Below are 12,187 nucleotides of genomic sequence, written 5' to 3'. Positions count from 1 at the left end.
TCATCGCTCTACACATCCCACCATCATCTTCATCACTTGTTCTGCCACCCTTTTTCTCTCTCTCTCTCTCTCTCATACACTTTCTGTTATTCTACACATCTTTTCTTAATCATTGTACATATCCCCCCTTAAGTGTTCTGCCTTTCTGTCCATCTTCCTTCCTGCTTGTACTTATAACTATAATGTAAATACTAACTGCACTTACACTACACTGATCACCTTTGAGTTTGGGAAGGGCCCACGTACCGGGTAGCAAACTTCCTGGACTCTACCCCGAGAGGAAGCGTCCCACTCTGCCACCCAGACTGAGCGAACCAAGGCCTGGACGCGTGGAGACGTTTGCCTCTCTCTCTTGTTTAGGGAAGAGCAGTGGTTGGTAGACCAGGGAGCACTGGAAATGTGATAGACCAGTGGCAGAGATGCGGAGTGTGTTGTGTGTATATTCAACCCAAAGCAGTTGTTTTGACTAAGAGGAAGGGTTGTTGGAGGAGATGCACTGCAGGACCGTCTCCATGTCCTGATTCATGGGACTCAGGGACTTCAGACCATCATCTACATAGAAGTCGCACATCACAAAGTTCTTAATATCAGGGTCGACGTTGAACTGGCTGACCTGGACAGACTGGTGTAGGCCATGAATAGCCACTGCAGGTGAGGGGCTATTACCAGACGTGGACCCTCATGCGATAATCCACAATGTCTTTTGTAGAGATCACTGTCTTGAAACCAAAGAAAACGTAGGAAGTCCCTGTCATCTTCCGTTACCAAAAAACAATAGAACAAATGTTCTATAGTCCACCGTATGGCCTGTAACGCCCAGTTAACAGCGCATTGTTGAGCGATACATACCACAGTATTGGCACTAGAATCTAACACCACTTGGATTTTTGGTTTGGGTTGGCAAGTACCATCATTCTTTTTCCTCACTGAGAAGAGGGGCTACCTCAGCATGGGCATTTTTAAACATCTTGTCCATGAAGCTGAGGAAGTGGCCTTTTATTTCACGCTTCCTCTCAAAGTTGCGATGAGACAGTTCAGTGCTTGGGGCCTGTTGTTGGGAAGCCGTTGATGTGGACACTTAAAGGGTAATGGTGCTACCCAACTGTTGCTTGAATCTTTCCATAATCCTTCATCCATCATTTTCAAGAAGGAGGCATCCTGCATCGAAGGAGCCACCTGGTTGTCATCTTTGGGCCACTTAGACACATTGCATCCCAAGTGGTCACTATCACAGGTTGATTCCTCCTTGACACGGAACATGTTCTAGCTCAGCGGTGTTTGTGTAAAAGGTGCTGATTGTCAGTGGTTTGTGGACTTTACCTAGACATACATGCCTACAATGGTCCACCCCAGATTTAACTTCTGAGCATAGGGCAGGATGTGTGAGCCATTCACCTGTTTACGGACTTTATGAACTCTGATGATGTCCCAACCCAAGAGAAGCATAAGTGGGGCTTGTGGGTCATTGTCTGGGATGAGGTGTGCCGCTGACTTTAGGTGTGCATGTTGAAGAGCCGCATTGGGGGTGGGGGGCTACGAGGCTGGGTGAAGGGATGCGGACAATGCCATCCAGAGATTCCACTTCATAGCCACTGACGCTTCTTCCTGCCAGTACCTTTACTCCAGCAAATGTTTTCAACGTGAAAGGAGCACTTGGACTCTGAACACTTGACAAACTAGTGACCTGTTGCTCTGCTCGTCCAGAGTCACATACAGTTTCACTGCTTTGTTTCTGTGGCCAACTGGATATACTTTTTTCAAGAGATATTTTAGAGCAGGATTTGTCTGTAAGATTTGTGCCTCATACTTTTTTGCATTTGGTGGTAACATGAGATTGAGGTGAGGTTTCCTCCTCCTCCTCGACATGCTCTTGAGCAAGGTCCACCTGCCATGTCCAGGGTGTGGGTCTGGGACGAAGCCCTGTGTGGTGTCTTTCACTTTTAAGAACATTGAACTTTAATTTTACAGTTCCTCGAGATATGTGATGATGAAGAATAGCATTTTAAACACACATTGTTTTCTTTTAAAACATCTTGTTTTCAATGGGCTTTTCTCGGAATGCACAACATTTACGTAGAGGGCGCAGTTTTCTATGAATGGGACACAGTTTATTCAAACTCAAGTTACAACATGTATTCCGCCTGAATGCTCTCCCCAGGAACGTAGTTTCTGACTGGGGACCTCAATTCACTTCTTGTTTCTAGAGTGAGTTTCACAGACTCCTAGGTCCCACCATCAGGCTGTCCTCAGTGTTCCACCCACAGTCCATTGGCCAGACGTACTGCATGAATCAGGAGATGGAGACGGCCCTCCAGTGCATCTCATCCAACAACCAGTCCTTGTGGTCAATACAACTGCTATGGGTTGAATATGCGTACAACACACTGCCACTGGTCTGTCACTTTGCCAGTGAACCCACAGCGACAAACCACTGCTCCTTCCCAATCAAGAAAGTGGCCAACGCCTTCCCCCGTCCAAGGCCTTTGTTCACTGACTGTGGCTGGCGAAGTGAGACCCTTCCTCTCGGGGTAGAGTCCGGGAAGTTAGCTCCCTGTTTCATGGGCCCTTTCTCAAACTCAAAGGTGATCAACCCAGCTTCGGTTCACCTCCAACTGCCTCGGTCCATTCGGATCCATTCCACCATCATTGTTTCCAGGTTAAGCCTGTGAGGGAGTGCCAGTTATCTTCCAGTGTAAATACCAATTGAAAGTGGACAACATTAGTGCTATGGGATTACGCCATTCAGTGTAAAGTCTGTGTACATACTAACAGCAGCAAAGTAGCAATGTGTGCATGGACTTAGCACAGAGTTTACAGTATATATGTATATGTATTTTCTATGTATTTCTGAATTCACACACTGAACAACATGATCAAATTAATGAGCAGATCTCATTGCATTCACTCCACAGCCTCTCTACAGTATTGTTGGACTCACATTAACCAAGCTGCAGAATCTTGAACGTAACAATTTGAGTAATAGCTTTTTTAAACCAGGGGTTGAACAAGGCGTAGATCACAGGGTTTAGACAGGAGTTAAAATAGACACAGTAGAGTAGTTAACAGAGACACAGTAGACTGGGCAGAAACATATTTGAAACACAAGTACAACAACACCAAGAGAGTCTTGGCTGCTTTCAGCTCAGATTTCTTTGTTAGACTCACTGAACACAGCAGGGGTGCCAACAAAGTGGGCTCCAGGGGAAAGCGCACATTTGTGGTGGACTATGCTGTAATGTGACCGCAGTATTTAGACTGTTTATCTGGCAATGCTCAAGTAAAAAAAAGGAGGGAATGGTCCTCCGACCACTGGCTGACGCTGTAGGTCTGGGGCTTGTGACGTTTCAGAACCTGTCTGTAATGCAGAAATAGGAAGATAACATTGTGATCTGCGGGAGACGTGTGCGTCAGTAATATTTCCATGAGTCCAGGATGTTTCCCCTTCTTGTCAGACATATTGTCCACGTATTGTTGAAATGAAGGCAGAACACTGTCGAGTCTGCAGCTGTTAAAAGTCACCAACCATAAACACTGGGACCTCTGATATCTACCCTGCATATTGTTAGCACTGTTAGCTATTAGCTCGGCCTCCCCGAGGAGGGCGGATCTCTCTCTCTGTATTGGCTCTGAGGTTTTCTTCCATCTAACGATTAATTTGCTTTTACTTTCTTATAAAATGAAAAAAGCAGCAGAGAGAAAAACACATACAACCATCATATAATGCAACTGATGAGAACCAAATAATTATTTTGTCATAACTTGTCATAATTATTCTTTTGCCCTCAACATGCAATGAGTTATAATCTTTACATAAAATTGACAATGAGTAGAACAACGCGTGAGTTTTCTCATATACAGTTTATAAACTGTATACAGAGAGAGAAGAGAGGGCTTTCACTTCAATTTTTGGGATTTTGAATTCAATGAAAATCTTCGTATAGCAGATCTTGTTTTAGTCAGTCCACAGTCAATCTACAGTATGTTGGCCTCACAGGAGCCAGGCTGCAGTATCTGAAGAGTGACAATGACTTTCATTGCTTTTCTAAACCAGGGGTAAAACAGTGCATAGATCACAGGGTTTAGACAAGAGTTAAAATAGAACAGAAAGGTCACAGGGAATCCAGATGGAGTACTGAGTAAGCTGTCAGAAGCAAGAATGACACAATAATATGGGCAGAAACATATTAGAAACACAAGTACAAGAACACCAAGAGTCCTGGCTGCTTTCAGCTCAGATTTCCTTGTTGGATTTACTGAACGCTGAAGTGTAGCAGCTGTGATGTGAGAGCGCATGGCACGAGCCTGAGACACAGCCACAACAAATACTCTCATATACAGAACAATGATGATAGTAACTGGAACAATAAAGGTCAAAACAAGGTCAACAACTCCTGCGATAAAGTCGGTGACAATCACACATTCTCCGTAGCAGGAAATATGACTGTCTGATTGACTCAGGTCATCCTGTAAAAAGGAAGTGCTGTACAAAACAGACCAGAACCAACACAGACAAACAGAGAGTTCAATTCTTCTCACAGTGATTCTGGTGGGGTAATGCAGAGGGTCACAAATAGCCACATAGCGGTCAGCTGATATGAGCATCATGTCTCCTATTGAGACACAGGTTATGGTGTATGCAATAAAAGTAGAGAAAGAACACATGAGGTCACCAAGAAACCAGCAGGATGTTTTTAGGTGGATCACGCCCGGCATCAGCACGAGGCCCACGAGAAAGTCTGAGACAGCCAGAGAGAGGAGGAGGATGTTGGTGGGGGTGTGGAGCTGCCTAGAGGGAAAGAGAAAAGAGTCGATAACCCAACAAGTCCTCATATCTAAATGACAAAATGTTGTTTCATTTCAGTGCCTTCCAAAACAATCATTCGAAGAATGAACAGGTGAACAGGTGTTACAGTTCAAACATTATTGTTGTCATTATTCAAGTGTCCCAGTAAAACATAACAGCGAGACATCACCAGCATGCACAATACCAGGATACTGAAACTGAAGCACCTAAATGGAATTCAGCCATCATTCATTTTATGTTTCCGACTGTGACATGTCAAAATATCTTCTGTGGTTCCATTGTTAAGGTCTGGTTCATCTTAGGCAATAAGACTTTACAGTAGAACAGTTAACAGTTAACAAAAGCCACAGATCAGTGACAATATGACACTGTATGTTTTATACTTACACTTGACATACCACTCAATTTCTAACTCAGTACATCACGGTCATATATAAACCTAAGCCACTATACACACTGAATATACTGCATACTGCCATGTATACATGCATATACTGTACATATCCACATACATCATCTATATAAAGCACCCTGTTACATTAATCATTCAATATTTCTTCCAGCATGATCACACAATCCTACACTATTCTTGTTTACATATAGACAATCTGTTGTTGTTCATTGTTGTATTATTTATACGTATATATATGTTTATCTTCTTTCTTATATAGACATCATACCTAAATGTCTGCCTTTGTTCCGCTTTGCTGTCCTTGGTTTTCAGCCGTATTTCTATTCTGTGTAAGTAAATAAAGAGCAAAAAAACATGTGTATACATACTTGGCCTTCTTCTGATACTGACTGAAACATTACAGGCGTGGTTCAAAGAAACCAAGGAATATTGTTAGTAGGAGACATGTAGTTTGCCAGATTTAAAAAGTAGCTCAATTCTTCTTGGATCTCAGTGTTCATAGTTGTCAAACTTAAACTGTGGGTTCTGCTGAGACATGAAACTTTACCTGAAGTGGGAGACTGAGATGATGACAAGCAGGTTGAGAGCTACAGTGAGCACACAGATGGAGGGCAGCAGAAAGTTCAGGAGCACAGCTTCAGACCAAGGAAGTGTCGGCTTCTTGCAGGAGATGTTGAGGAGTTGTGGAAAACAGAACTCCGCTCCGTCCTGGGTCTCCATCATGAGAGAGAGGAGGGGGGGGGGAGAAGCTGCAGCTCTGGCAGATTTCTACCCAGAAGTCTCTGTCATACAGCTGCTTTATCTCTTTCTACCATCGTCTCCATCCCTCCCCTCCTCTCTCACTGTCTCTGTTGGACACTGATGTCCTTCCTCCCTCGCTCTACACATCCCACTATCATCTTCATCACTTGTTCTGCCTCTCTCTCTCTCTCTCTCTCATACACTTTCTGCTATCCGACCCACGTACCGGGAGCAAACATCCTGGACTCCACCCCGAGAGGAAGGGTCCCACTCGGCCACCCAGACTGAGCGAACAAAGGCCTGGACGCGTGGAGACGTTGGCCTCTCTCTCTTGTTTGGGAAAGAGCAGTGGTTGGTAGACCAGGGTGCACTGGAAATGTGATAGACCAGTGGCAGAGTTGGGGAGTGTGTTGTGCGTACATCACCAAGTTTTTGTTAGATCCCGCGTAACCCCTGGTCAGGAGGTACTGGACCAGCTCTCCGTTTAAAGGGGCCGAGTTCGCAGCCCTACCGGTATCACCTGGTTATGGTAATGAAAACTATTCAAGCTGGTGGCGAGGAGAAACGCCTCGCTACTCACTGCCTTCTTCCGAAGTCCACCCTGCGTACTCCGGTATAGCACCAGGCTAAGTAGCCCTGTACCTGATACTTTCACCGGCCACGGCTGTTAATGGCAGCTCTGCTCTTTGTGATCTTTGCACTTGGTATGGGTGCTAGGAAATGTTTTAGGAACTTGTAAAATAGGTCCCAAGGATCTGTTAATTTGATTGGCTAGAGTAACCTTTAGGTACCATGAAAGTTGTTAAACACACTTTACCTTTAAGACCGCAGTCCTTAAGACAGGATAAAGCCAATGTCCACAAATTGGGCTTCAATTGCAGTTTATGAATTTATTGCAAAAATAGGCAGGGCAAAGCATACAACTCTTGTAAATCCAATGATTGGAAAAGATTGGTAAAATAGTCGAATATTGTAATTTTATTGTAAAGCTGGCAGCTTTCTGAACAAAGTGATATAACTGCCTGCAGTATTTATACTGTTTACCTGGCAATCCTCACGTCAAAAAAAGATGGAATGATTGCTGCTGTTATATGTTATATCACCTCACCAGTAGCTGGAGTAACACTGTCATGGACTCTGCTGGAGCCTCCTGCTCCTCCTGAACCCCACCCTCCTGCTGCTCCTCCCACACACATTCCACAGCCTTTCATCTTCCAGTCAGCACCTGCCAGTTTTTTCCCTCCAGGCTCTTGGACATTTCCCCTTTTTCCCCTGTCTACCAATCACCCACCAGCCTGCTCTTCCTGACACTCAACTCCAGCTCATTTCCCAAGTACCACCAGTATTTATACTAGTCACCTTCCCTTTGTTCTCTGCCAGATCGTTGTTTGTGCTTAGCCTGCTTGGTGTCCCGCCTGTTTGAACATTTGTGACCTTTTGGATTCCGACCTGTACCTGCCTACTGGATTTTGAGCTTCTGCCTGTTTCCTTTGTACCTCTGCCTGATTTCCTCGAAGGTTTGGATTTGACCCTGGAATTGTCTGTACCTTGCAAACAAGTTAGTAAAGACATTGTGATTGCTCGACCCTCGTCTCTGTCTGCTATTCTGCGTGTGGGTTCCTTCTGATTTGTGACAGTACGATCTGGCCAGCCATTGTCCCAGCAGAATTTCAGCAGCTCTGTGCACTAGTGCACAAGCAGGGAGCTGCACTTGACTCTCAGCAGAAGGACACGGCCATGGTGACTCAGCACCTGCAAGCAATCACTGGCAATCTTGATCTCCTGACTACCCAGTTTCAGCAGCTTCAGACCCCGGTCCCAGCCAGTCAGGCTATCCCTTCTCCACCTCCGCCACCTGCTTTCCCCACTCCCCAGCAATGACCCACGCCTGCCTCCTCCCAGACACTACAGTGGTGAGCCTGGTCTTTGTCGCTCCTTTCTGTCACAATGCTCTCTGGTTTTTCAACTGCAGCCTTCCTCCTTTCCATGTGATCGTTCCCGAGTTGCCTACATTATCACTCTCTTGGATGGAAGAGTGAGAGAGTGGGGAACTTCTGGGAGGGTCTGGGAGGTCAATTAAGCGGTGCACCTCCCTGGATAGTTTTACCCAGGAAATGAGAAAGGTCTTCGACTGGTCCGCCAGTGGCAGAGAGGCAGGACGGGTTCTGTTGCAAGCACGCCAAGGGAGGAGGTCAGTTTCTGATTATGCCATTGATTTTTGCACGTTAGCTGCTAATTGTTCCTGGAACGCTGAGGCTCATTACAAACACGATTTTTGAATGGAGTTTCGGAGGCCATAAAGGATGAGCTAGTTCCCTGTGAATTACCTACCACACTAGACTCACTTATTGACCTGGCCATTCGCATTGACACCAGATTCAGATCACAAAGGCAGAAAGAGAGATTAGCCAGGCGCCCTCAGCTATCTCCCCGCAGATCGCAGACAGCAGAGCAAGCTGTGACCTCCTCAGATCCGGAGCCCATGCAGGTGGACCGAACCAGGCTGTCTCCAGCAGAGCTGCGACAACGCCTCATCACAGGTTCCTGCCTTTACTGTGGTCAACCAGGACACTATGTTGCTTACTGTCCGTTAAAAGACAACGAACACCAGTAGGGCGGGAGTTACTGGTGAGTGCCCTCCCCTTCTCCGAATCTCCTTTCCAACGCTTTCTACTAACTGCCAACCTACAGTGGAGAGACCAGCGGTTGGAGGTGGCCGTATTGCTGGACCCAGGTGCAGACGAAAGCATGGTTGACACAGCACTGGTCAGACAACTGGGCATTCTCACCCGAAGGTTACCCCAGACCATACAAGCCAATGTTCTCAATGGCTAGCCCCTAGCCAAGGTAAAATATGTAACTGAGCCTGTTACTCTCCTGGTTTCTGGTCACCACTGTGAAAAGATCCAGTTGCATCTCATAGACACTCCACAGTTTCCCATAATACTAGGCTACCCCAGGCTGGTCAAATACAATCCCCAAATTGACTGGGTAAATAAAACCATTTTGGGATGGAGCACTTACTGTTTGTCTCAGTGGCTTTCTTCAGCTCTGCCACCAGGTGGTACCATGGAACCACTGGAGGAGTTTCCGGACCTGTCGGCGGTACCTAAAGAATATCTGGACCTTAAGGCCGTGTTCAGCAAATCACGAGCCATCACCCTTCCTCCACACCGCCCATATGACTGTGCCATTGATCTGTTGTCTGGTGCGTCACCGCCTAAGGGAAGGCTCTATTCACTGACTACCCCTGAGAGGGAGGCCATGAACAAGTATATTAACAATGCTTTGTCTGCAGGCCGTATACGGCCATCCTCTTCTCCTGTGGGTGCAGGCTTCTTCTTTGTAGAGAAGGATAGTTCACTCCGACCCTGCATCGACTACCGAGGTCTCAATGATTCAACTGCTGAGAACCGTTATCCATTGCCTCTACTCCTCTCTGCTTTTGAGAACTTGCAGGGAGCGACCATCTTCTCTAAACTGGATCTCCGCAATGCGTACCACCTGGTGCGCATTCGCGAGGGGGATGAGTGGAAGACGGCCTTTAACACCCCCAGCGGACACTACGAGCACCTGGTAATGCCATTTGGATTGACCAATGCCCCAGCTGTTTTTCAAGGTCTAGTGAAGGATGTGTTAAGGGACATGATTAATAAATTTGTCTATGTTTACTTGGACGACATTCTGATATTTTCCAAGTCCCCTCTGGAGCAAGTGCAGCATGTGAGACAGGTCCTGCAACGTCTATTGGAGAACCAGCTGTATGTTAAGGCTGAGAAGTCTGACTTCCACCGGGACACGGTGTCTTTTTTGGGGTTTGTAGTGTCTGCTGGGAGATTGGAGATGGATACTGCCAGTGCTGGAGTGGCCCCAGCCAACCATCTGAAAGGACCTTCAGAAGTTCCTTGGGTTTGCTAACTTTAACCAGCGGTTTATCCATAACTACAGTTCTGTTGCAGTCCCACTAACTGCCCTGACCTCTCCCAAGGTTCCCTTTTCCTGGTCCACTGCGGCAGAGGAGGCCTTCGCCAAGCTGAAGAGAGCTTTTACCTCGGCCCCCATTCTCATCACACCTGATCCTCAGCTCCAATTTGTGGTTGAGGTGGATGCCTCTGATGTGGGAGTGGGGGCTGTCCTATCTCACCGCTCTTCCAATGATAGTAAGTTGCACCCCTGTGCTTTCTTCTCCCACCGTCTGTCTTCCACAGAAAGAAATTATGACTGGTTGTCCTCCAGGAACCTACCCCTCTGGACTGTCTCCAGAAAGTTGACTCCTAGGTTTGTTGGTCCATTTCCAGTGTCAAGAATTAATAATCCATCTGCTGTCTGTTTGCAGTTGCCCCAGACCGTTCGGAGAATCCATCCCACCTTCCATGTATCCTGCATCAAACCATCACGTACAAGCACACTCGCCCCACCCGCCAACCTTCCTCCTCCTCCTCCTCCACCCCGGCTCATCGATGGGGAGGAGGTGTACACCATCAAAAAGCTCCTCAAGCCTCGTCGTCGTGGGAGGGGCATCCAATATTTGGTAAACTGGGAGGGTTACGGCCCAGAGGAGAGGTCTTGGGTTCTTTCCAGGGACATCTACGACCCCTCCCTCATCAGAGAGTTCCACCGTCGACACCCAGATGAACCCAGTAGAATGCCTGGGGGCGTCCATCGAGGGGGGGTACTGTCATGGACTCTGCTGGAGCCTCCTGCTCCTCCTGAACCCCACCCTCCTGCTGCTCCTCCCACACACACTCCCCAGCCTTTCATCTTCCAGTCAGCACCTGCCAGTTTTTTCCCTCCAGGCCCTTGGACATTTCCCCTTTTTCCCCTGTCTACCAATCACCCACCAGCCTGCTCTTCCTGACACTTGCCTGCAGCTCATTTCCCAATTACCTCCAGTATTTATACCAGTCACCTTCCCTGTTGTTCTCTGCCAGATCGTTGTTTGTGCTTAGCATGCTTCGAATCCCGCCTGTTTGAACATTTGTGACCTTTTGGATTCCGACCTGTACCTGCCTACTGGTTTTTAAGCTTCTGCCTGTTACCTTTGGCCCTCTGCCTGATTTCCTCGAAGGTTTGGATTTGACCCTGGAATTGTCTGTACCTTGCAAACAAGTTAGTAAAGACATTGTGATCTACCCTCGTCTCTGTCTGCTATTCTGCGTGTGGGTATCTTTTGATCTTCCAACTCATGGATTTGTTTCTCAAACTAGTCGTCCCAGACCATATTATATCACCTCACCAGTAGCTGGAGTAACACAAATCTACACAAATGCAGCCCTTTGTTGAGGACTTGTATGTGCTTGCAGTGCAAAGCAACATCTCTTTAAAATGACAATACTGTGCCAATGATGGTTATGTACATAGGGGCCGCTGTGTGAAGGACAGACAAGTAGGGCCAAAGCATCTCCATAGCACCTTCTAGAAATGTATGCAAGAAAAACCCAACAGAAAGTGCTATGTGTTTGGGGATGGCAGAGAGGTTGTTGATGTCAGTGGTGTGTCATTCACAGCTCAATTTATTATCCAGGATGAGTTCAAGGTATTTGAGGCACTCCGTCATCTCAACAGTTTCTGGGAGTCTTAATGAACAGTTGTTTTGTCTTTGTTACATTCAGTTGCAGGTAATTGTTCATGCACCATTTTGAAGTGGGAGATGGAGTCTTGATAGCCTAAAACAGAGTCATTGTCATTAAGTAGTGCAGGTGTAGTCGTGCCATTGGACTATTTGAAGTATGTGGCGACAGGTGAGAAGCTGATTCAGTTATTGGTGTAAAGGGTAAACAGAAAAGGCTCAGGACACAACCTTGTGGGGCTCCGGTGTCGGTGATGATGGTTGAGGATGTTACGTTTCCAACGGATCAGGCAAGGGTACATTATGTGATCGGGTTACTGCAAGGAAAAGCTTTAGCTTGGGCCGAAGCCGTAAATACCAGTTCTGATATCTCCACGCTGAATTATGATGAGCTTACCAACAGACTTCGGAGTGTGTTTGACCATCCTGATCACTCCGGTAGCGCGAACAAACGCCTGTATAACATCTGTCAGGACCCCCGTGGCAGAATACTCTGTTGAATTCCGCACACTGGCTGCAGATGCGGGATAGAGTGACCCGTTGCTCAGATGCGCTTTTTTGAATGGCCTCGGAGAACAATTAAAAGATGAGATTGCCACTCGCGATGAGCCTCCCGATTTGGACTCTCTTATTTCTCTGGCCATAAAGATTGATAACCGGC

At 46.7% G+C, this 12,187-nt stretch overlaps 1 protein-coding gene across 1 annotated transcript; it reads right to left on the bottom strand.

The window, feature by feature from the left end:
* Positions 1-3,972: 3,972 nt before the first annotated feature.
* Positions 3,973-6,035, bottom strand: LOC139292814 (trace amine-associated receptor 13c-like). Its single transcript, XM_070915203.1, has 2 exons — positions 5,764-6,035; positions 3,973-4,786 (listed from the first exon to the last, which is right to left on the bottom strand). Exons 1-2 carry the CDS (start codon positions 5,937-5,939, stop codon positions 3,973-3,975), a joined length of 990 nt encoding a protein of 329 aa, XP_070771304.1. The 5' UTR covers positions 5,940-6,035.
* Positions 6,036-12,187: the final 6,152 nt, after the last annotated feature.

This window comes from Enoplosus armatus, chromosome 11 (assembly GCF_043641665.1).
Source record: "Enoplosus armatus isolate fEnoArm2 chromosome 11, fEnoArm2.hap1, whole genome shotgun sequence".
Lineage (NCBI taxonomy): Eukaryota > Metazoa > Chordata > Actinopteri > Centrarchiformes > Enoplosidae > Enoplosus > Enoplosus armatus.
The sequence above is the reverse complement of the archived record's forward strand: the minus strand, read 5'-3'. Positions and strand labels throughout refer to the sequence as shown.